At 45.0% G+C, this 21,427-nt stretch overlaps 2 protein-coding genes across 3 annotated transcripts in view; one reads left to right on the forward strand and one right to left on the reverse strand.

The window, feature by feature from the left end:
• Positions 1-4,682, reverse strand: part of josd1 (Josephin domain containing 1) — a 47,599-nt gene extending 42,917 nt beyond the window's left edge. The window contains exon 1 of the mRNA XM_063062812.1: positions 3,192-4,682. Coding sequence (XP_062918882.1) covers positions 3,192-3,367 — 176 coding nt within the window. The 5' untranslated portion in view covers positions 3,368-4,682. The remainder of the gene's footprint in view (positions 1-3,191) is intronic.
• A 14,801-nt stretch (positions 4,683-19,483) lies between these two features.
• LOC134354074 (GTP-binding protein 1-like) overlaps positions 19,484-21,427 on the forward strand; it is a 40,263-nt gene continuing 38,319 nt past the window's right edge. The window contains exon 1 of one of the 2 annotated variants that reach the window (XM_063062813.1): positions 19,484-20,010. In XM_063062813.1, the coding sequence (XP_062918883.1) occupies positions 19,879-20,010 (132 nt within the window). In that variant the 5' untranslated portion in view covers positions 19,484-19,878. The remainder of the gene's footprint in view (positions 20,011-21,427) is intronic. The other variant, XM_063062814.1, reaches the window with a different exon arrangement.

A 21,427-nucleotide genomic window follows, 5' to 3' on the forward strand; every position in this document is an offset into this window, starting at 1 on the left:
GGGTTGAATGATGCCGTTCTCTGCTAGAACGTGTAAAACGAAGGCCTTTTTGCAGAGGGGAAATCTTTGGCCTGCTGATTGATTAGATGGTGGGGATGGGACTGATGTGGAACTGAAGAAAAACTTTTCCAGTGCAGGTCTCAACTCACAGCCTAACAAGATTATGGGGCAGAAACCCTTGCCACATATAAAAAGGAGGTGCTGAACACTCAAGACCATAATCTGTAAAGCAATGAGGTGAGAGTGAGGTAGTTTGATTAATTAAAACGGCAATTATTGGGCCAAACGAACACACGGGGCCAAATGGTTTTCTTCCGCACTGTCTTTTTCTATGATTTAAGATCGAAGTTTACCCCGCGATTTCGCTTCTCGTTCATACCTCCTTTAGGGTGCCACAGTAACGTGGCGGTTGGCATGATGCTATCAGAGTTCAATTCTGATGCCGGCTGCAAGAAATCTGTACATCCTTCCCACGAAAGCACGGGTTTCCTCTGGGTGCTCTGGTTTTCTCCCACGTTCCGGAGACATACCAGTTAGTAGCTTAATTGGTCATTGTAAGTTGTCCTGTGATTAGGCTAGGGTTAAATAGGTGGGTTGCTAAGCAGTGTGTCTCACTGGGCCGGAAGGGCCTGTTCCACACAGTATCTTTAAATAGATATTGAGGGAAGAGGAGAGGGAAGGGAAAGACAGCACAGGAATATGAACGGACACTGAGCACAGAGTGTGGAGAACACAAGAAAACAAGGGATGGAGGAAAACAGGAAGTTGAAGAATTCTTTCTCTAAGCAATACCCTGAGGTGCCTTGGGTCACTGCTGTCTGTTACAGACACAGTGTGTATTGTAGATTCTGATTTGCTAAAAAGGTGCTGGCAAAACACAGTCACAAGCAGAAATAAGGGAGCATTGGAAGAGCAGCAAAGAGGTCAGATAATGGTAATCTGAAAAAGCTGGAAACGCTCATCAGGTCAAACGGTATCAGTGGTGAGCAAGCAGAATTGGCATTTCATGAAATTTCCCGATGAAAAGTCATCAGCCTGGAAAGCTGTTTCTCCCTCTACAGATGGAATCAACCTGAATATTTCCAAGATTTTCTGATTTTATATCAGATATTAAATTTGACTAGACACATTTCGGCCTTCTGGACCCAACAATGAATTCAACTACTCCAAGTAATCACTCTTTCCAGGCTGGTGGCTCATTTCCAGGGCTCAGTGCTTTTTCTTATCCTCTCTGCTGGCAATTTCAGATTTCACTGCTCATATTCAGCACCTTTGTTATTCCAGTTATTCACCATCTTCTAGATCAGGGGTACCCAACCTGGGGTCCACAAACCCACTGGTTAATGATAGGGGTCCATGGCATAAAAAAGATTGGGACCCCCTGTTCCAGCTGGACTATTACTACTTACATCAATCACTGTCTCCTGATCACACAATCAATATCATCTCTTTCATTCGCCCCATTCTTCTCTGCAAAGTAACATGTTTTCTTTTGATTTCAAATTCAGATGAAAGGTAATGAATGCTAACCCTCTCACCATACGTACAGGGGAAGCGTGGCAGCAATAGGGATCAGTGTATTACAGTGCCCCTTCCCAGAGGACCTTGTCGTTGGGTTCAGAGGCTTGCGCGCCTCAGTGACCTGGAGGGCGATGTTGGCTGGAATCAAGGCCTTTGTCCTTTGGCTCTGGGTAAGGTCACCCATGCCAAACAGGTCAAAGGGTAGAGGCCAGACTAAGAGTGGTCCACCGGTCCTCCAGGGTCAGGGGTTCAGCTCTGACTGGTCAAAATTAAAAGAAGTTGTGACAGAAACAGCAATGAAGGAACCTTCGATACAGACGGAGATGGAGAACCTCCATTGCTGTCCGAAATGCCAGCGGCGTGGCGGGCAGTAAATAACTGTAACAGTGTCAGCGACCTTGGTTCAATTCCTGCCGACGTCTGCCAGCAGCCTGTACGTTTTCCCCGTGGGTTTCCTCCGGGTGCTCCGGTTTCCTCCCAACATTCCATAGACGCACGGGTTGGTAGGTTAGTTGGTCACGTGGGTGTGATTGGGCAGTGCCAGCTCATGGGCTGGAGGGGCCTGTTATCGTGCTGTATCCCCACAAAAGGTAAATAAATGTGTACGCACACCCAACGCTCTTGGCTTTTAATTCTAATTCTTTGCATCAGCAGTATTTTGCTTTCACATCCTCGTGCGCTATAAGTTGCTTTTGAAACATCACTGAAATGACAAAGCAACATACACACACACAGCTGGAGGAGCTCAGCAGGCCAGGCAGCATCTACGGAAATGAATAAACAGTCCGACAGTTCAGCCAAGATGCTTCTTCAGGACTGAGAAGGGGGGAGACGCCAGAATAAAGAGGTGGGGGTGAGGGGAAAGAGGCTAGCTGGAAGGTGATAGGTGAAGGCAGGGCGGGTGGGAAAGGTAAAGGTCTGGAGAGGAAGGAATCTGACAGGAGAGGAGAGTGGACCGTAGGAGAAAGGGGAGGGGAACCACGGGGAAGTGAAAGGCAGGTGAGGAGAGCTAAAAGCCAGAGTGGGGAATAAGACAAGGGGAGGGGGAAGGATTTTTTTAATCTGGCAGGAGAAATCAACTTTCATGCCATCGGGTTTGGGGCTATCGGGACGGAATACAAGGCGCTGCTCCTGCACCCCCAGGGTGACCTCATCTTGGCACAAACGGTGGGGTCATGGACCGACAAGTCGCAATGGAAATGGGAATCAAAATTGAAGTGCTTGGCCACCGGGCAGTTCCACTTTTGGCGGACAGAGTGTAGCTGAAATGTACCATGGGGGGGGGGGGGGAGAGAAAGGACTTGAATTTTTAAAAATACACCTTTAAGACAAACCAAAACAACTTTAACTCAGTGAAGACTATCGAAGTTCAATCCATACAAGAACTTCATGATTAGGAGCTCTTTAACATCTACCCTAGAAAGAAGATGGAATCTGGGTTTATATTTTTTCCCCCAAAAAAGGCAGCACTTTTCAGTGAAATCCTTTCAAATTACACTAAGAGAGTACAAAGCACATCACCGGAATGTAATTTGAACCCACTATCTTCTGCTTTTCAGCTCCCCACTGGGTAATGGTCAATCTGAGCATAATCATTACACAGCAACTCCACAATTTAATCTACATACAAACAGGATTCAGACACGTCCCCTCCCTTCTGTTTCAAGTACCTCTGAAAAATCTCCTGCAGCGTCTCACGGGTGAATGCCCTCCCATCCTGGAAGACATTGTTGAGAGCGTGAAGCGCACACAGCTCCCTCCTCTGCTTCTCGTGGTAAATCAAAGTGGGCGGCTGCACTTCAGAGTCCAGTTTTAACTTGTCTCCTTTCCAGGGGACGCAGCTCATTTTTCAGTTCAGTAAAGCGAACTGTCTGAAGGGTGGCCAAGCTTCAAGGAAAGGTACACCCCAACCACAGTTCACATTCCAGGACCCTTATAGTCATGTTAAGACTTCTGAGCAGTAACACTGATTATCTTCACAATTCCACAGCATTCAGACAAAAGCTGAGACATTCAAAACCTCGTCATGGTGACTTTCTCGTTCTTAAAAAATATACTGCTCGACTCCAATGAAGAAAGGTCATAAATTAGAAGAATCTTTTAAGGACACTTTCCTCCAACAAAGAGAAAGCTTAAGATGGAAGTCAGTGTTTTGTTCCCAGCAGGTTAGCCATTCCAATGCTGTATCTATAATCTCTCAATAAGGCTTTTGTTGTGAGAATATTCTTAGTTGCAGAGGGATCTGTCTTTCTTGTTGCATTCTTCTCAGATGTTTAGACCATCCCATTGATCGACCTTGTAGCTTCTGTGCTTGTTCCTCTGGTTGACATGCCCTGGGACTTCAACAGGGTCTTCCTGATAGCCTCAGCTCACCCTGGGACTCCACCTCCTCCACTGTAAAAACACTACGTTCCCCCTCTGCTCTGGTACCCAAACTAGGATCACTAACTGCAGAGAATGTTCTGGAACTGCCCACTACCCTGGCAATTGCTCTTGGGATCTCCTTCCACATCAGCGCACCACCCCTCCCCCGGGAATCAGTCTCGGGACTCCCCCCCCTCCCCTGGTGGTCACGCTGGGGACCCCTCGGGAACTGCTATCGGCCCTTCTCCTCCCTAGGGATCTCACTATCGATTGGGGATCACTCCGTGGACCCCACTCTCACCATATATTACCCACTACACTCCCCTGGGAATCAACCGGGGCCTCCGCTCTCCCCTGGGTTCACTGTGGGGGGGGGGAGGCACCCCACTCTCCGATGGACTCAGGTTTCACTCTTGGGACAACCCCCCACCCTCCTGTCCTTGGAATCACTATAGGATCCTGCTTTGTTCCGTGCACGGCCACGCTGGGAACCCTCAGTCCTTAACCTTGGGAGGCACAATAGGATCCCTGCTTTGCCCCGCTGTTAGAATCCACCAGTGTGTTCCTGGAGTCGCTCTGCGCCCTGGGATCCTCCTGTGCGCCGTCCACTCTCACGGCAGCAGGGACTCCAGCCTCCGTCGCACGGCCGACCCCAGGCCGTCAGTCGGTCGGACCTACGCACCAGTCTTCCGCCGCAGAAGGGAAGAAGGACCGAGCCCCCGCAATCCACCGAGCGCAACACACACACCGACAGCCCAAGACACCAGGCGCCGCGCCGCGCCGCGCCGCCGCCACCTGCGCACTACGTCAGCCCCACACACGGTCGCAGTGACGTCACCCGGTAGGGGGAAACATCGCGGCACCAATCGTGTCGACGTCATCACGCCGACACCCGGAGTTCCGCCCCCATCTGGTTCTGTTTGGTATCGCTCTGTCTATTTGATAAAAGTTTTTTTTTTACAAAATTCTTTATTACAAATGTCGGTGCTATACAATATTTACAAACCCAGTGACTAACATATTTACTACACTACAAACAGACAATACATCTTAAACCAATATATTGCCATCCTCATCAATGATGGCATTTACACCAACTAATGTATGCAAAACACAGCCAAGAAGTAATAAACATTTTAGCTGTTATTTAAACAGTTGCCAGTGGCTTATCCTTATAACAATACTGGTGTTGGGCCGAAGTACGTGTTTCACTGACAACGACTTTCTTCTAATATAGCAACTTTAAATACCAAAGCATCCCAAGGCATTTCACAGGAAAACTTTACGAGGACTGTTTGCGAGGACTGTGTTGTAGGGTTGGAGGAGCGTGCACAAGTTGTAAAACTTTGTAAGATGTAAAAAGGGGGAGATTTTAAAAACTGAGTATCTCTTAACCAGTAGCCAATTCAGGGCAGCAAACAGAAGGCTGATGGGAGAAAAAGACACAACATATTAGGAAGCAGGCAACTCAAAAAATGCTAGAGGAACTCATCACGCCAGGAAGCATCTGTGGAGGAAAACAAACAGTCGAAGTTTCTGGCTGTGGTTCTTAATTAAGACGCTTCTAATTACCTCAATTTTTTTTAAAGCAGAACAATGGAATCCAGGGAACAAGAGAAAAACAGACACAAACACAGATCCGGATGCTGGAAATCCTAAGTAACACACACAAATTTGCTGGAGGAATTCAGCAGATCAGGTAGCATCTGTGGAGAGGAGTAAACTGTCAACCTTTTGGGCTGAGACCCTTTGTCATATAAAAGCACAGGTGAGGATTTCAGCAACAGATAAGCTGAGGAAAGAACTGGACAGGTACGGAGATGAACTCAGATGGTCTTGGTGATGGAATAGAAATTAAAGCCACACAGGCTCAGAAGGGTAAGGAAAGGAAGAGGATGGCAGCAGTGATAGGGGTCTCTATAGTTAGGAGGTCAGACAGGCAATTCTGTGGATGCAGGAAAGAAGCACGGATGGTAGTTTACCTCCCAGGTGCCAGGGTCCTGGATGTTTCTGATCACATCCACGATATCCTGAAGTAGGAAGGAGAATAGCCAGAGGTTGTGGTACATATTGGTACCAACGACATAGGTAGGAAAAGGGAGGAGGTCCTGAAAGCAGTCTACAGGGAGTTAGGAAGGAAGTTGAGAAGCTTCTCGGGATTACTGCCTGTGCCACGTGACAGTGAGTATAGGAATAGAGTGAGGTGGAGGATAAATGCGTAGTTGAGGGATTGGAGCAGGGGGCAGGGATTCAGATTCCTGGATCCTCTTTTGGTGCAGGTGTGACCTGTACAAAAAGGACGGGTTGCACGAATCCCAGAGGGACCAATTTCCTGGCGGGGAGGGTTGCTAAGGCTATTGGGGAGAGTTTAAACTAGAATTGCTGGGAGGATGGGAACCAAACTGAAGAGAAGGAGGAAGTTGGCTCACAAATCGAGAAAGTTTGGAAACAGTGTGAGAGGGAGGATAGGCAGCTGATGAAGGGACGTGCTCAGACCGATGGTTTGAGATGTGTCTATTTTAATGCAAGGAGTATTATGAACAAAGCGGATGAGCTTAAAGCATGGATCAGTACTTGGAGCTAGGATGTTGTGGCCATTACAAAGACTTGGATGGCTTAGGGGCAGGAATGGTTACTTAAAGTGCCAGGCTTTAGATGTTTCAGAAAGGACAGGGAAGGAGGCAAAAGAGGTGGGGGCGTAGCACTGTTGATCAAAGAAGAGTCACGGCTGCAGAAAAGGAGGAAGTCATGGAGGAATTGTCTATGGAGTCTCAATGGGTGGAAGTTAGGAACAAGAAGGGGTCAATAACCTTACTGGGTGTTTTTATAGACCACCCAATAGTAGCAGGGACATCAAGGAGCAGATAGGAAAACAGATTCTGGAATGGTGTAATAATAACAGGGTTGTGCTGGGAGATTTTAATTTCCCAAATATTGATTGACATCTCCCTAGAGCAAGGCTTTAGATAGGGTGGAATTTGTTAGGTGTGTTCAAGAAGATTAAACCTACAAGAGGAGAGGCTGTATTTGATCTGGTATTGGGAAATGAACCTGGTCAGGTGTCAGATCTCTCAGTGCAAGAGCATTTTGGAGATAGTGATCATAATTCTATCTCCTTTACCATAGCATTGAGAGGGACAGGAACAGACAAGTCAGGAAAGCGTTTAATTGGAGTAAGGGGAAATATGAGGCTATAAGGCAGGAACTTGGAAGCATAAATTGGAAACAGATGTTCTCAGGGAAATGTACGGAAGAAATGTGGCAAATGTTCAGGGGATATTTGCATGGAGTTCTGCATAAGTACATTCCAATGAGACAAGGAAAGGATGGTAGGGTACAGGAACCATGGTGTACAAAGGCTATTGTAAATCTAGTCAAGAAGAAAAAAACTTACGAAAGGTTCAAAAAACTAGGTAATGATAGAGATCTAGAAGATTATAAGGCTAGCAGGAAGGAGCTTAAGAATGAAATTAGGAGAGCCAGAAGGGGCCATGAGAAGGCCTTGGTGGACAGGATTAAGGAAAACCCCAAGGCATTCTACAAGTATGTGAAGAGCAAGAGGATAAGGTGTGAGAGAACAGGACCAATCAAGTGTGACAGTGGAAAAGTGTGTATGAAACTGGAGGAGATAGCAGAGGTACTTAATGAATACTTTGCTTCAGTATTCACTACAGAAAAGGAGCTTGGTGATTGTAGGGATGACTTACAGCAGACTGAAAAGCTTGAACATTATAGATATTAAGAAAGAGGATGTGCTGGAGCTTTTGGAAAGCATCAAGTTGGGTAAGTCTGGGGAACGGACGAAATGTACCCCAGGCTACTGTGGGAGTCGAGGGAGGAGATTGCTGAGCCTCTGGTGATGATCTTTGCATCATCAATGGGGACAGGAGAGGTTCCGGAGGATTGGAGGGTTGCAGGTGTTGTTCCTTTATTCAAGAAAGGGAGTAGAGATAGCTCAGGAAATTATAGACCAGTGAGTCTTACTTCAGTGGTTGGTAAGTTGATGGAAAAGATCCTGAGGGGCAGGATTTATCAACATTTGGAGAGGCATAATATGATAAGGAGTAGTCAGGATGGCTTTGCCAAAGACAGATTGTGCCTTACGAGTCCGATTGAATTTTTTGAGGATGTGACTAAACACATTGATGGAGGTAGCACATTAAATGTAGTGTGTATGGACTTCAGCAAGGCATTTGATAAGGTACCCCATGCCAGGTTTATTGAGAAAGTAAGGATGCATGGGATCCAAGGGGACATTGCTTTGTGGATCCAGAACTGGCTTGCTCACAGAAGGCAAAGTGTGGCTGTAGACAGGTCATATTCTGCATGGAGGTCGGTGACCAGTGGTGTGCCTCAGAGATCTGTTCTGGGACCCCTACTCTTTGTGATTTTTATAAATGACCTGGATGAGGAAGTGGAGGGATGGGTTAGTAAATTTGCTGATGATGCAAAGGTTGGGGGAGTTGTGGATAGTGTGGAGGGCTGTCAGAGGTTACAGCGAGACATTGATAGGATGCAAAACTGGGCTGAGAAATGACAGATGGAATTCAACCCAGTTAAGTGTGAGGTGGTTCATTTTGGTAGGTCAAATATGATGGCAGAATATTGTACTAATGGTAAGACTCTTGGCAGTGTGGAGGATCAGAGGGATCTTGAGGGCCGAGTCCTTAGGACACTCAAAGCTGCTGCGCAGGTTGACTCTGTGGCTAAGAAAGCATATGGTGCATTGGCCTTCATCAATCGTGGGATTGAGTTTAAGAGCTGAGAGGTAATGTTGCAGCTTTATAAGACACTGGTCAGACCCCGCTTGGAGTACTGTGCTCATTTCTGGTCGCCTCACTAGAGGAAGGATGTGGAAACCATAGAAAGGGTGCAGAGAGATTTACAAGGATGTTGCCTGGATTGGGGGGTATGCTTTATGAGAATAGGTTGGGTGAACTCGGCCTTTTCTCCTTGGAGCGACGGAGGATGAAAGGTGATAGAGGTGTAAAAGGTGATAAGAGGCATTGATCGTGTGCATAGTCAGAGGCTTTTTCCCAGGGCTGAAATGGCTATCGTGAGAGGGCACAGTTTTAAGGTACTTGCTTGGTAGCAGGTACAGAGTAGATGTCAGGGGTAAGTTTTTTACGCAGAAAGTGGTGAGTGAAAGAAGCTATCTCAGAGTGACAACTATCACATACAGGATTTATATGAGAGTAATAACAAGCTAATTTATCCTTAGACATATGGGCCCTATGTACTACTTTAAACTGTATCAGTGTGTGTTTAGCACATATAGAGGAAGAATTAACTAATTGAAGAATTTTTTTCCCATTTTTCAATAGGTAAAGTAGGGTTAAGTTCCCTTTCCCAATCATTCTTAATTTTATTAGGTAAGTCTGGATGTATTTTCATAATTATATTATAAATAATTGCTATTACACCTTTCTGAAAAGGATTTAAATCTAAAATATCTATTGGAATAAGGATCAGAAAGGTAAGAAGAACACTACTTAAAAAGTTTCTAATCTGTAAATATCTAAAGAAATGGGATTTAGGCAAATTAGATTATTAGATAATTGTTCAAAGGACATGAAACAATTATCCAAAAATAGATCACAAAATTGTAATATACCTTTGGTTTTCCAAACCAAATAGGCTTTGTTTTGGTAATGTCCTTTTTTGAAAAATTACTGGAAAGATATCTTTGATATCATTTCAACTGTTCTGAGTATTGATTTACAACCTCACCCTATTACTGCAATTTTTGGTTTACCAATGATAGAACCAAATCATTGAACCTCTTCAGCTTGTTCGGATGATTGCATTCCTTACATTAATGGCTAGAAGATCCACTTTGCTGAATTGGAAAGAGATTAATCCTCCCACCACATTTCATTGGTTCTCTCAAACTATGTTGTGTTTAAATTTAGAAAACAATAGAAGTGTCATTTATGATCCTTCTATTAAATTCGAAAAGACTTGGAGGCCATTTATTCAACACTTCCATATGATGTAATTTGACCATTTCCAAATCTATTCTATTACTTTCAAATATATGGAGGGAGGAGCGGAGTTAATGACATTAATGGTCTTATTTGATGTAACACAACAGCCCATGTCTTTTTCTTTTCCTTAGTTTAGTTGTTCAGTATAGTTTAGATTAGTTTTCTTCATGGGTTTTTTTTTTCTTTTTTCATGCATTTTTTTTCTTATATTATATTTGTATTCTGTAAGATTTTGGGAGGTTTAATATCTGTGTGTTAACTGAGTTTATATTTATATATGCTAATTATTATCAATATAATCCCAATAGCTTTGTATTAATACTATGTTATGTTTAACATTTTGATGTTAATAAAAAGATTGGAAAAGAAAGGAAGTGATGAGTGTGTGGAATGGGCTGCTGGTGACGGTGGTGGAGGTGGATACGATAGGCTCTTTTAGGAGACTCCTGGACAGGTACACGGAGCTTAGAAAAATAGAAGGCTATGGGTAACCCTAGGTAATTTCTAAGGTAAGAAGGTAAGGACATGTTTGGCACAGCTTTGCGGGCCAAAGGGCCTGTATTGTGCTGTAGGTTTTCCTATGTTTCTATGATAGGAGACAGCGGAATGGAAGGGCTAGAGAACAATGGTGCTCTTGATGCAGCCTCCCCTACGTTGGAGAGAACCATTGTAAATTGGGGAACTGCTTTGTCAAGCACCTCTGCACCATCCCCCGCAAGCAGGACTCCCCAGTGGCCAAACATTTTAAATCCTATTCCGATTCCCGTTGTGACATATCGGTCCATGGCCTCCTCTTGTGCCAAGATGAGGCCACCCTTACGGTGGAGGAGCAACACCTTATATTCCATCTGGGACCCTTCTGATCTGATGGCATGAATATCGATTTCCCCTTCCAGTGAAGAAACGTCCCTCCCTTCCCTTCCTCTATCCCCCACTCTGACCTTGCACTTCTTATTAAGTTCCCCTGGGTCCCCTCCTCCTCCTCTTTCTCTTTCCTCTCCTATCACATTCTTTCCTGGCTTCATCTATCATCTTCCAGCTATCCTCTTTCCCCTCCCCTCCACCTTTTTATTCAGCCATCTTCCCCCTCCTTCCTTCTCAGTCCTGAAGAAGGGACTCGGCCCAAAACATTGACTGCTTATCCATGTCCATAGATGCTGCCTGACCTGCTGAGTTCATCCAGGGCTTTTTGTGTGTTGCCAGGGAACAATGTTTGTGCCTAGCAATGTTTATGAAGAGTGGAGTGAACCACACAATCAATTGACATGGGCGCCAGGACATTTTGGCTTGTCAGTAGTTTAACAGGGACTGAACTGGTTGATCAGGAAGTGATTGTTATGAACAAGTTGGGCAGGGAAAGATACTTGTTTCATGCTGGAGAGGAACATTAGCCACACACCCAAAGGCTGTCGTGTGAGGGTGCAGAAATATAATGAGATTTTTATGAACCATTCTGTGTTTTGATGAAGGGTCTCGGCCCAAAATAGAACATAGAAGTCTATAGTATATTACAGGCCTTTCGGCCCACAATGTTGTGCCAACCATGTAACCTACTCTAGAAGCTGTCTAGCATTTCTCTACCGCATAGCCCTCTATTTTTCTAAGTTCCATGTACCGAGGAAAGAGGACCAGGTCAAGACAACAGAGACTTATGGAGAAGAGGAGTTCGGTGGGTAATAAAATGGACGAGTTGATGGCGCTAGCCTGACGTCAGAGAACATTTCGGGAGAGCAGTGTTATGTGTTTTGCTGGGGCTGCACGCGGACATACCCAATCAAAACTTTTCCATGGACAGCTTCCAGACCGTTCGGGCTGACCGGAAGTGCACTGAGAGCGGTAAGCGTAAAGGAGTTGCGGGCTTACTGTTCTGGTTAACAACAGATGGTGTAATCCTGGTCATATTACAATCGAGGAACGTGTTTGTAGACCGGATTTTGAACTTTTTGCTGTTGGACTCCAGCCATATTCCACCGAGATACAACACTGGGCGTCATGGGAGGTTGTTCCAGCCTGTGGCCATCGAACTTTGCAGCTCCTCCCGTGGAGGGTCAGACACTCTGAGCCAATAGGCTGGTCCTGGACTTATTTCCATCTGGCATAGTTTGCACATTGTTGTTTGATTGTCTGTGGTTGTTGTATTGCTATATCTATGCTCTATTCTTGGTTGGTGCGGCTGTAACGAAACCCAATTTCCCTCGGGATCAATAAAGTATATCTATCTATCTATTGTCATGTGTGACACCAAGCAGAGCTACCGGACGGATGATGCTAATGAGAGAGATAACGGAAGACAATGGAGAAACATTCAAAATGCTAATGAGAGAGAAGGGAGAGGTTAACGAGAAAGAAACACAATTCAGATATTGACAGACCGGTTGCTTTGAACCTGAACTGTTTGAAGTCTGATGGACAGGTGATACCCCAGCAGGGGGTAAAAGAGCAGGTTTGCTAAGGCACGAGACACGCCACGAGACCCTGGAAAGAGCAGTGTGCCCCCACAAGTTGATGGGAGCGTGGAGGTCCGGTTCACGGGAACCGATCAGAGGCTCACAGGGTGTAAAGGTACGATCGGTGGGAACCTGGGGTGTGTGTCCACCCTTGCCTGGGTGCTGGATTCACCGCGGAAGAACGATCGTATCCGGGATGGAGGGGGTCACAGTCGGTGACCACAGCGGGGATTGGAAGACATCAAAAGGTCTGCCTGAAACCAATTGCATCTCCCACTCTCTCTCTCTCTCTCTCTCTCTCTCTCTCTCTCTCTCTCTCCAAGAGTACAACAACAGCGACTACTTCAAACTGCACTAAACTGAACTGAACTCTGCTTCACTTAAGACTGATCATTTTACCTCTAGACTGCGATAGAGCTTGGTTGATTCCTGTTACCCTAGTTCTGTGTATATGTGTGTATTATCATTGCTAAGCTGTTACATTTATATCCTTACGATTAGTGTACTGTATTACTTACTTCTTTAATAAAACTTTATTAGTTCCTAGTAATCACAGACTCCAACGAGCGTTCCATTTCTGCTGGCTTGGCAACCCAGTTACGGGTACGTAACACTACCTATCCAAGAGTCTCTTAAAAGACCCTATTGTATCCCCTCTACCACCTTCGCTGGCAGTACATTCCATGCACCCACTAACTCTGTGTGAAAAATTTACCTCTGACATAGCTCTTGTACCTACTTTCAAGCACCTTAAAATAATGCCCCCTCGTGCTAGCCACCTCAGCCTGGGAAAAAGCCTCTGGCTATCCACACGATCAATGCCTCTCGTCATCTTATACACCTCTGTCAGGTCACCTCTCATCCTCTGTCGCTCCAAGGAGAAAAGGCCAAGTTCCCGCAACCTATTCTCATAAAGCATGCTCTCCAATCCAGGCAATATCCTTGTAAATCTCCTTTGCACTCTTTCTATAGCATCCTCATCCTTCTTGTAGTGCGGTGACCAGGACTGAACACAAGTAGGGTCTAACCAAGGTCTTATATAACTGTAACATTACCTCTCGGTTCTTGAACTCAATCCCACGGTGATTAGTGCCAACTCACCAATGTCGGCTCTTTATTCCTCTCCATAGACGCTGCCAGACTGGCTGAGTTCCTCCAGCATTTTGTGTGCGTTGTTCTGGATTTCCAGTGTCCGCAGAATTGCTTGTGTTTATTACTTTACCCAGTGGTCTAAGGAAGAAAAGTAACAAACTAAGTGGACCCAGTCCAGATAAAACAGAGAGAGAAAAGACATTGAACTGATTAACGAACTGACGGACTTCTTGGTTAAATTGGAAAGGACAGAACACTTTTGGAATGTACGTGATGTGGGAGAAAGGCTGTGGTGTGACGGTAGGGCAGTGGAACAGCGGAGGAACATAATGAAATTTCTATGAACTAGAGTTAGTTGCTGTCTATTATGCCACTGCCGTTAAGGGCAGCAATGAAGATCTCACATCTCCGTCGGTCCTTGGCCAGTAAATGGTTGCGCACAGATATAGGAGAATTCTTCATGCAAGGCAATGGTGGGTCTAGGACAGGTCACAATTATATTTATATCATGTGTCTTGAATCCAAAAGCTACTGATTGAACAGCAGGTATCCTGCTCGTCAAACCCTGATTAATTCTGGTCATTATCATAATGCAGTTTGTGTGATGTTACTACGTACAAATCAGCTGCCACCTTTCCTAAATACAAATGTTTCAAATATGTAACAATTGTAACAAATATTTCAACGGTGTGCTCCTGGAGGAAGGTCCCTGCATTCGAAAGGCCTCTCTCTCCCTCTCACTCAATGCTGCCAGAGGATGGTGCCGGAATTCTGGGTCTTGGGCAAGGTTAAATCAATGTGGTTTATGGGTTGGACTCTGTAATTCATGTTATGATGTGTTTCTGGTCACTCCTTTTTGTGTCGTGTTTTTGATTGGTGCAGCCTACAGATAATGTATGACACAGCTCTAAGTTGAACTGAACTAAATATGCCTGGACTCTTTCAATTTTGTGTTTTGTATTCTGTGTCTTTCGCTCATTTTTTGCCGATTGTGTGACATGTTTTTTTTTGTATGGTGGGTGTGGGGTTTGTTTATTTTCTTTGATGGTTTTCTCTGTATTGTGGCTGTCTGTGGCTACATACATACCTTGATAATAAATAAGACCATAAGATATAGGAACAGAAGCAGGCCATTCAGCCCAATGAGTCTGTTTCGCCATTCAATCATGGGCTGATCCACTTCATCCAGTCATCCCCACTCCCCTGCTTTCACCCCATACCCTTTGATGCCCTGGCTAATCAAGAACCTGTCTATCTCTGCCTTAAATGCACCCAATGACTTGGCCTCCACAGCCGCCCGTGGTAACAAACTCCACAGATTACCACCCTCTGACTAAAGTAATTTCTCCGCATCTCAGTTCTAAAAGGACGTCCTTCAATCCTGAAGTCATGCCCTCTTGTCCTAGAATCCCCTACCATGGGAAATAACGTTGCCATACCTAATCTGTTCAGGCCTTTTAACATTTGGAATGTTTCTATGAGATCCCCCCCATTCTCCTGAACTCCAGGGAATACAGCCCAAAAGCTGCCAGACGTTCCTCATACGGTAACCCTCTCATTCCTGGAATCACTCTCGTGAATCTCCTCTGAACCCTCTCCAATGTCAGTATATCCTTTTTAAAATAAGGAGCCCAAAACTTGAATCTATGGTAATATAACAATTCGGGGCCCAAAACTTCGACCCTGAACTCCTTCCCATCGATGCCACCTAACCTGCTGGGTTCCACCAGCACCGTGTGTGTGTGTGTGTGTGTGCGCGTGCGTGTGTGTGTGTGTGTGTGTGTGTGTGTGTGTGTGTTATAAACACAAGAGGTTCTGCTGGTGCTCGAAATCCAGAGCAACACACACACAATGCTGGAGGAACTCAGCAGGCCAGGTGGCACCTGTGAAAATGAATAAACCCTCAACATCTGGCCAAGACCCTTTGTTCGACAGGTTCCAAGATGGTCCCTTTCAAATGAAACATCCCATTAGGTTCAATCGTGGATGTAAAAGATCCCGCGACACAGTTCAAAGGAGATAAGGGGAGCTCAAATGTCTGCAGGCCAGTATCTGTTTCTCAGTCGTCACTGAAAGTAGATTACTTACCATATTTGCACTGATTGATCGTTGTTTCTTGTGTCTTCCGTCCGTGGACTCACTTTACACTGCACGCTGTTGGAGCAGTGCTGCCAGGATAACCAAGGACACGATCCACCCAGCCAACAGACTTTTCATCCCTCTTCCCTCTGGGAGAAGTTTCAGGAGCTTGAAGACTCGCATGGCCAGATTTGGGAACAGCTTCTGTGATAAGACTGCTGAACGGATCCTTATCCGGATCTGGGCCGTACCCTCCAAATATCTGGACCAGCCTCTCGTTTTTTTTGCACTACCTTACTTCCCATTTTTCTATTTTCTATCTATGATTTATAATTTAAATTTTTTAAATTTACTAATTTTAACTATTTTTAATATTTATAATATTTAATATTTGTAATCAAGGGAGTGTGAAATGCAGAATCAAATATCGCTGTGATGATTGTATGTTCTAGTACCAATTGTTTGGTGACAATAAAGTATAAAGTTTATTCCAATCGGCTGCCACATTTCTTACATAATAACAATGATTGCAATCCAAGTGTACTTCACCTACTTAATGAGTTCCAGGGTGGGAAGAGGCTATGGGAGAAAATATACTATTGTTGTGTGTCTTCTTTATCTTTCATCGGGTTATTCAAGTGTGCAGACCTCTGACAATGGCACTGACATTTTGAATACTAATTTGAGTAATCTAACACCATACTTTATCCTTCTTGGTATGTTTTAAGATTTAAAATGATTTCTAACCTGAATTCAATGGAGATATAGCGTCAACTATAATTTGATTAAATACATCAGTTGTTTGTGATTGTTTCCAATATGAACTCAGAGGCCACTTTATTAGGTACCCCTGCTCGTTAATGCAACTATCTAATCAACCAATCATGTGGCAGCAACTCAATGCACAAAGGCATGGTTAAGAGGTTCAGTTCAAACATCAGAATGGGGAAGCAATGTGATCTAAGTGACTTTGACCATGAAATGATTGTTGGTACTAGATGGGGTGGTTTGAGTATCTCAGACACTGCTGATCTCTTCACGTACGACAGTTTCTAGAGTTTACAGAGAATGGTCTGAAAACTAAAACAAAATATCCACTGGGCAGTAATTCTGTGGGTGAAAATGCCTTGTTAATGAGAGAGGTCAGAGGATAATGTAAATAAATTTTATTATCAAAGTACATATGTCACCATATCCAACTTGGAGATTTACTTTCCTGTGGGCATACTCAGCAAATATATAGAACAGTAACTATAACAGGATCAGTGAAAGATCAACCAGAGTGCAGAAGACAACAGACTGTGCAAATGCAAATATAAATAAATAGCAATAAATAATGAGATGGAGTGCTTAAAGGTGAGATCATTGGTTGTGGGAACATTTCAATGATGGGGTAAGTGAGTGTAGTTATCCCTTTTGTTCAAGAGCCTGATGGTTGAGGGGTAGTAACTGTTCTTGAGCTTGGTGATCTGAATCCCGAGGCTCTTGTCCCTTCTCTCTGATGGCAGCAGTGAGAAGAGAGCATGGCTGAGTTGGTGGGGATCCCTGATGACTGATGCTGCTTTCCTGTGAGTGTTTCATCTAGATGTGCTCAATGGTTGGGAGGCTTTTCCTGTGATGTACTGGGCCAAATCCATTACCTTTATTAAGAGTTTCTGTTGTTTCCATTAGTGTTTCCATACCCGGACATGATGCTGTCAGCCAATACACTCTCCACTACACATCTTTCTCGAAGTTTTAGATGTTATGCTAAATTTTCACAAACTCCTAAGGAAATTAAGAGCTTTCTTTGCAATTGTATTTGCACGCTGCTTCTAGAGCTGATCCTCCAATAAAGTAACACTGCAGAATTTAAAGTTATAAGTCCTCTCTATCTCCGAACCTCTGATGAGGAACGGCTCGTGGACCTCTGGTTTCACTTTCCTGAAGTCTACAATCGGTTCTTTGGCCTTGCTGACATTGTATGAGAAGTTATGATACCAGTCAGCCAAAGTTTCAAATCCATCGTATGCTGAATCATCACCACCTTTGATTCGGCCTACAATGGTAATGTCATCAGCAAACTTGTATACAGTGTGGGAGCCGTGCTTAGCCACACAGTCATAGGTGTAAAGTGAGTAGAGCAGGGGACTAAGCACACAGCCTTGTGGTGAACCTGTGATGGTGATCGTGAAGGAGATGCTGTTGCCAATCTGAACTGACTGAATTTGGATAGTATAGACTTCTAAAATTTGTTTTGTCAATGCACCATAGAAAGCATCCTGAGCAGATGCATCACAGTTTGAAAGGGCCATAACCCAGAAACCAGCCTCCCCTCCATGGACTCTGTCTATGATTCTTGCTGCCTTGGCCAAGCAGCTGGCATAATCAAAGCTTGTACCATGAGGGCAGCTTCGAACCCCTAATTAAAAGGCTTTGAAAGGTTCCCTAGTACAATACTATGGAATTGTGATCTCTCAATCTACCTCGTTATTGCATACAATCTGGTTACCCTACTATGGGAAGGATGATGAGGCTTTGGAGAGGGTGCAGAAGAGGTTTAAATGACATAGGCTACCATGAGAAGCTGGACAAACTTGGGTTGTTTTCTTCGGAGCAGTGGAAGCTAAAGGGAGATCTGATAGAGGTTTATAAGATTGAGAAGCGTAGATAAAAGTAGACAGGGCGTATCTTCTTACCAGGGCAAAGATGTCTGATGCCAGAGGCTATGCATTGAAGGTGAGAGGGGGTTGGTTCAAAGGGGGATGTGATGGGTAAGTTTTTACTCAGAGTGGTGGATACCTGGAAATGCGCTGCCTGGTATGGTGGAACAGGCAAATACATTAGAGGCTTTTAAGAGACATCCAATCAGAAGATGGAGGGATATGAACATGGTGTAGGTAGGAGGGATTAGTTTTTTGGAGATTTTAATTTACTTTTCAGTTGGTTTGGCACAACACTTTGGGTCGGAGGGCCTGTCCCTGTGCTGTATTGTTCTATGATCTAGGACTTTGCAATTTACTGACTACCTGCACTGCACTTTCTCTGTACCGTAATACCTCATTCTACACTCTGCAATCATTTTGCCTTGTGCTACCTCACTGCGCCGATGTAGATGAGTATGTGTGTATGCAAGATGAGTTTTTTCCACTACTTCTGTACAAGTGACAGTAGTACACTAATAATAACATCATTCTCCCGATTCTGGTCCCTCTGATATCCCAGATAGTCCATTGTTGTTGTTCGTCCATCGTACTTCAATGAGGACCTCGACACCATTATTGATGGTGTCGAGACTAGCGCGTGACTTGGATTTAAGTGAGGGAGAGTTGCCTCACTCTCTCTTCCCAATTCCCATCTGGATCCAGTGGCAAGACAGAGTCGAGACGGCCGGAGATGGGACTAGGCGCAGTGGATGACCAGGACGTCTTCTATGTCTTGTCCTGCTCTACACGTTCCACGATGCTTGCAGAGACCTTCCATTGGTCTCGTCCGCTCAATCCGCCGGAGTCTGTCTTCACATCCCAGATAGTCCATTACAATTCTTAAGTCTGGCATTCCTTAAAACTTCTCTGCGTCGCTTTCCATTTTTAAGATTTTCCTAAAAGCCGACAAAGGATCTCAGTGTCACGTTATTTTAGATAATACAGGTTACACAAGCTGCACTATTTACTATCCGTTGCTATGAATATGAGGAGTGTTTCATCAGGAAGTAAAAATCCCCAGTGGAAAGCCACGCAGATAGTACCGCTCATTGTTCTGTTGTGTTATTACCTTCTATTGCGGCGAAGTTGCATCAGTAACGACAAAGTGATCGACAGCAATCATGTCCCACGTGATTGGATAATAACTTGATTGGCGTGGCAACTCCGTCGCCTATAGAATGATCGACATGTCAATCTTGTACGCCTGGTCCAAAGAGACACGCCCATCTCCCCGACCTTGAACAGCCATTGGTAACTGAACGCCCCGCCCTTTCACCTGTGCATCTATAAAGTTTCTACGCAATGATCACTGCATTAAAATCCTGCCCGCTGGGATGATGAGAAGTGAGTATGAGTTTGAGTTCTGGAGAACAGCCGGATTTAAGGTGCCGAGGCGGCGGGACGCTTCCAAAGGGCCGGAAGTAGCGACGCGCGAGGGTCGGTGTTTGCAAACAGTGTCTGGGGTGCCTTGAAACAGCCGCTCGCAGTGCCTTCGTGAGGGGAGCCTTGAAACGGCGACAGGCGCGTCCTGACGGGGAGAGACTTGAAACGATTGTCTGAGGAGTCCGCCGGAAAGGGGAGGGGGTGCCTCGAAACAGCCGGCTGAAGGCGCCAGGCTTTTGTACCGGCTGACTTTTATTCACTTTAAGAAAACCTTAAAGAGCTTCTAATAGCCCCGCCTCCTCCTGAGCGGCCCCCGCATCAATGGCGGCGCCGGCTGTGGCGGCCGAGGCCGGGCCCGGCGCCGGGGAGCTGCCAAGCATCTTCGCCCCTGAGCAGGATGGCGAGCTGGACCAGGATGTCAACGGCGAGCTGGAGCCCGACCTGGCATCCAAGGTAAAGGCGGGGGGAGTGTGTGTATATGGGGGGGGGGTTGTAGATTTTCTGACAGGGAGGCTGGGCAAACCAGTATCATCACCGCCAAGTGTAAGTGCAACGTTGCAGGCCTCACTCACAGTGAGCAAAATCGGGATGCCGAGCTGCAATAGGAGGGGTCTCCTCAATAAAAGTCTGCCCGGTCTACTGATTCAAACCGCCATACATGTTCGGTCAGTGTCAGCATCAGCTGTAACACTCCCCTTCAAATACAAAAGCTAGTATACTTGTTGATCATTTATGTACCTGGACCACAGCCTATCTCCCCCTTTGTACTTGTGTCCTTGGATTTGTTAGTTGTTGTACTGAATGGTTTCAGAGACCAACCTGACTGCAAGATGCTGGAGGGAAATTGTCAGTCGGTATTTCCCTCCACAGATGCTGACTTCCTCCTGTATTCTTTGTTGCGTGATCCTGAAACACAGTTTGGAGTTCCGAGTGTAGCAGGTTGTACTTGAGAGGGAATTTGAGCACGGGAGTATCGATTTACTACAATCTAATTTGGGTGGTGTCATTCTCTGTAATTAAACGAACTAGGGTTTATTCTCCAGAATTCCTGCTAATGGGCGAATTTTTCAAGTTGTTAAGGGGTACTGAGGTTAGACAGGGATAAATTATTTCATCTGATAGTTTTGGATAAATCTTGAAAAGGCCCTTGTTTTTTCAGTGGTAAAATTAAGAAATACTTCTACAAGCAAAATTTGACATACAGCACAGAGTAAGTCGTTCTTATCCTTTGACCCACACCGTCCAGCAATCCCCAATTTAATTGTAGCCTAATCACAATGTATAATGACCAATTCACCTACCAACCGGTACGTTTTTGGACTGTGAGAGGAAACCCATGTGGTCACGGGGAGAACGTACAAACTCTTACGGTGGGAGTTGAACCCGGGTTGCTGGTGCTGTAAAGCTTTGTGCTAACCACAACTCCATAGTGCCGCTCGAGTGCACTGATTGATGTGGGTCAATTAATTTTAGTTTAAAGTAAATTTATTGTCGAGGTACCTGTATGTCACCATATACAATCTTGAGCTTCATTTTCTTGTCGGCATTTACAGTGGAACAAAGAAACGTGATAGATCAATGGAAAAATAAGATGCAGACCGGCAAACAACCAACGTGCAAAAGTTCTGAGTTTTTGATTAAATAACAGTACTGAGTAACAGCGGGGTGTCTGGGGTTGCATTACATATCAGTGGTAAATCATTCCATATTTTCTTGGAGTGTTGGAAAGGCTACCGCCTCTACCAGTTGTCTAGTTTAACCTGTACCTCGTTCTTTCCACTTCCTGTTAACTCCAGCCAGGAACGGCACAGTAGCGTAAGTGGTTAGCACACCGCTTTACACTATCAGCAACCCAGGTTCAATTCCCGTT

Source organism: Mobula hypostoma, chromosome 11 (assembly GCF_963921235.1).
Source record: "Mobula hypostoma chromosome 11, sMobHyp1.1, whole genome shotgun sequence".
In the NCBI taxonomy this organism is placed as follows: domain Eukaryota; kingdom Metazoa; phylum Chordata; class Chondrichthyes; order Myliobatiformes; family Myliobatidae; genus Mobula; species Mobula hypostoma.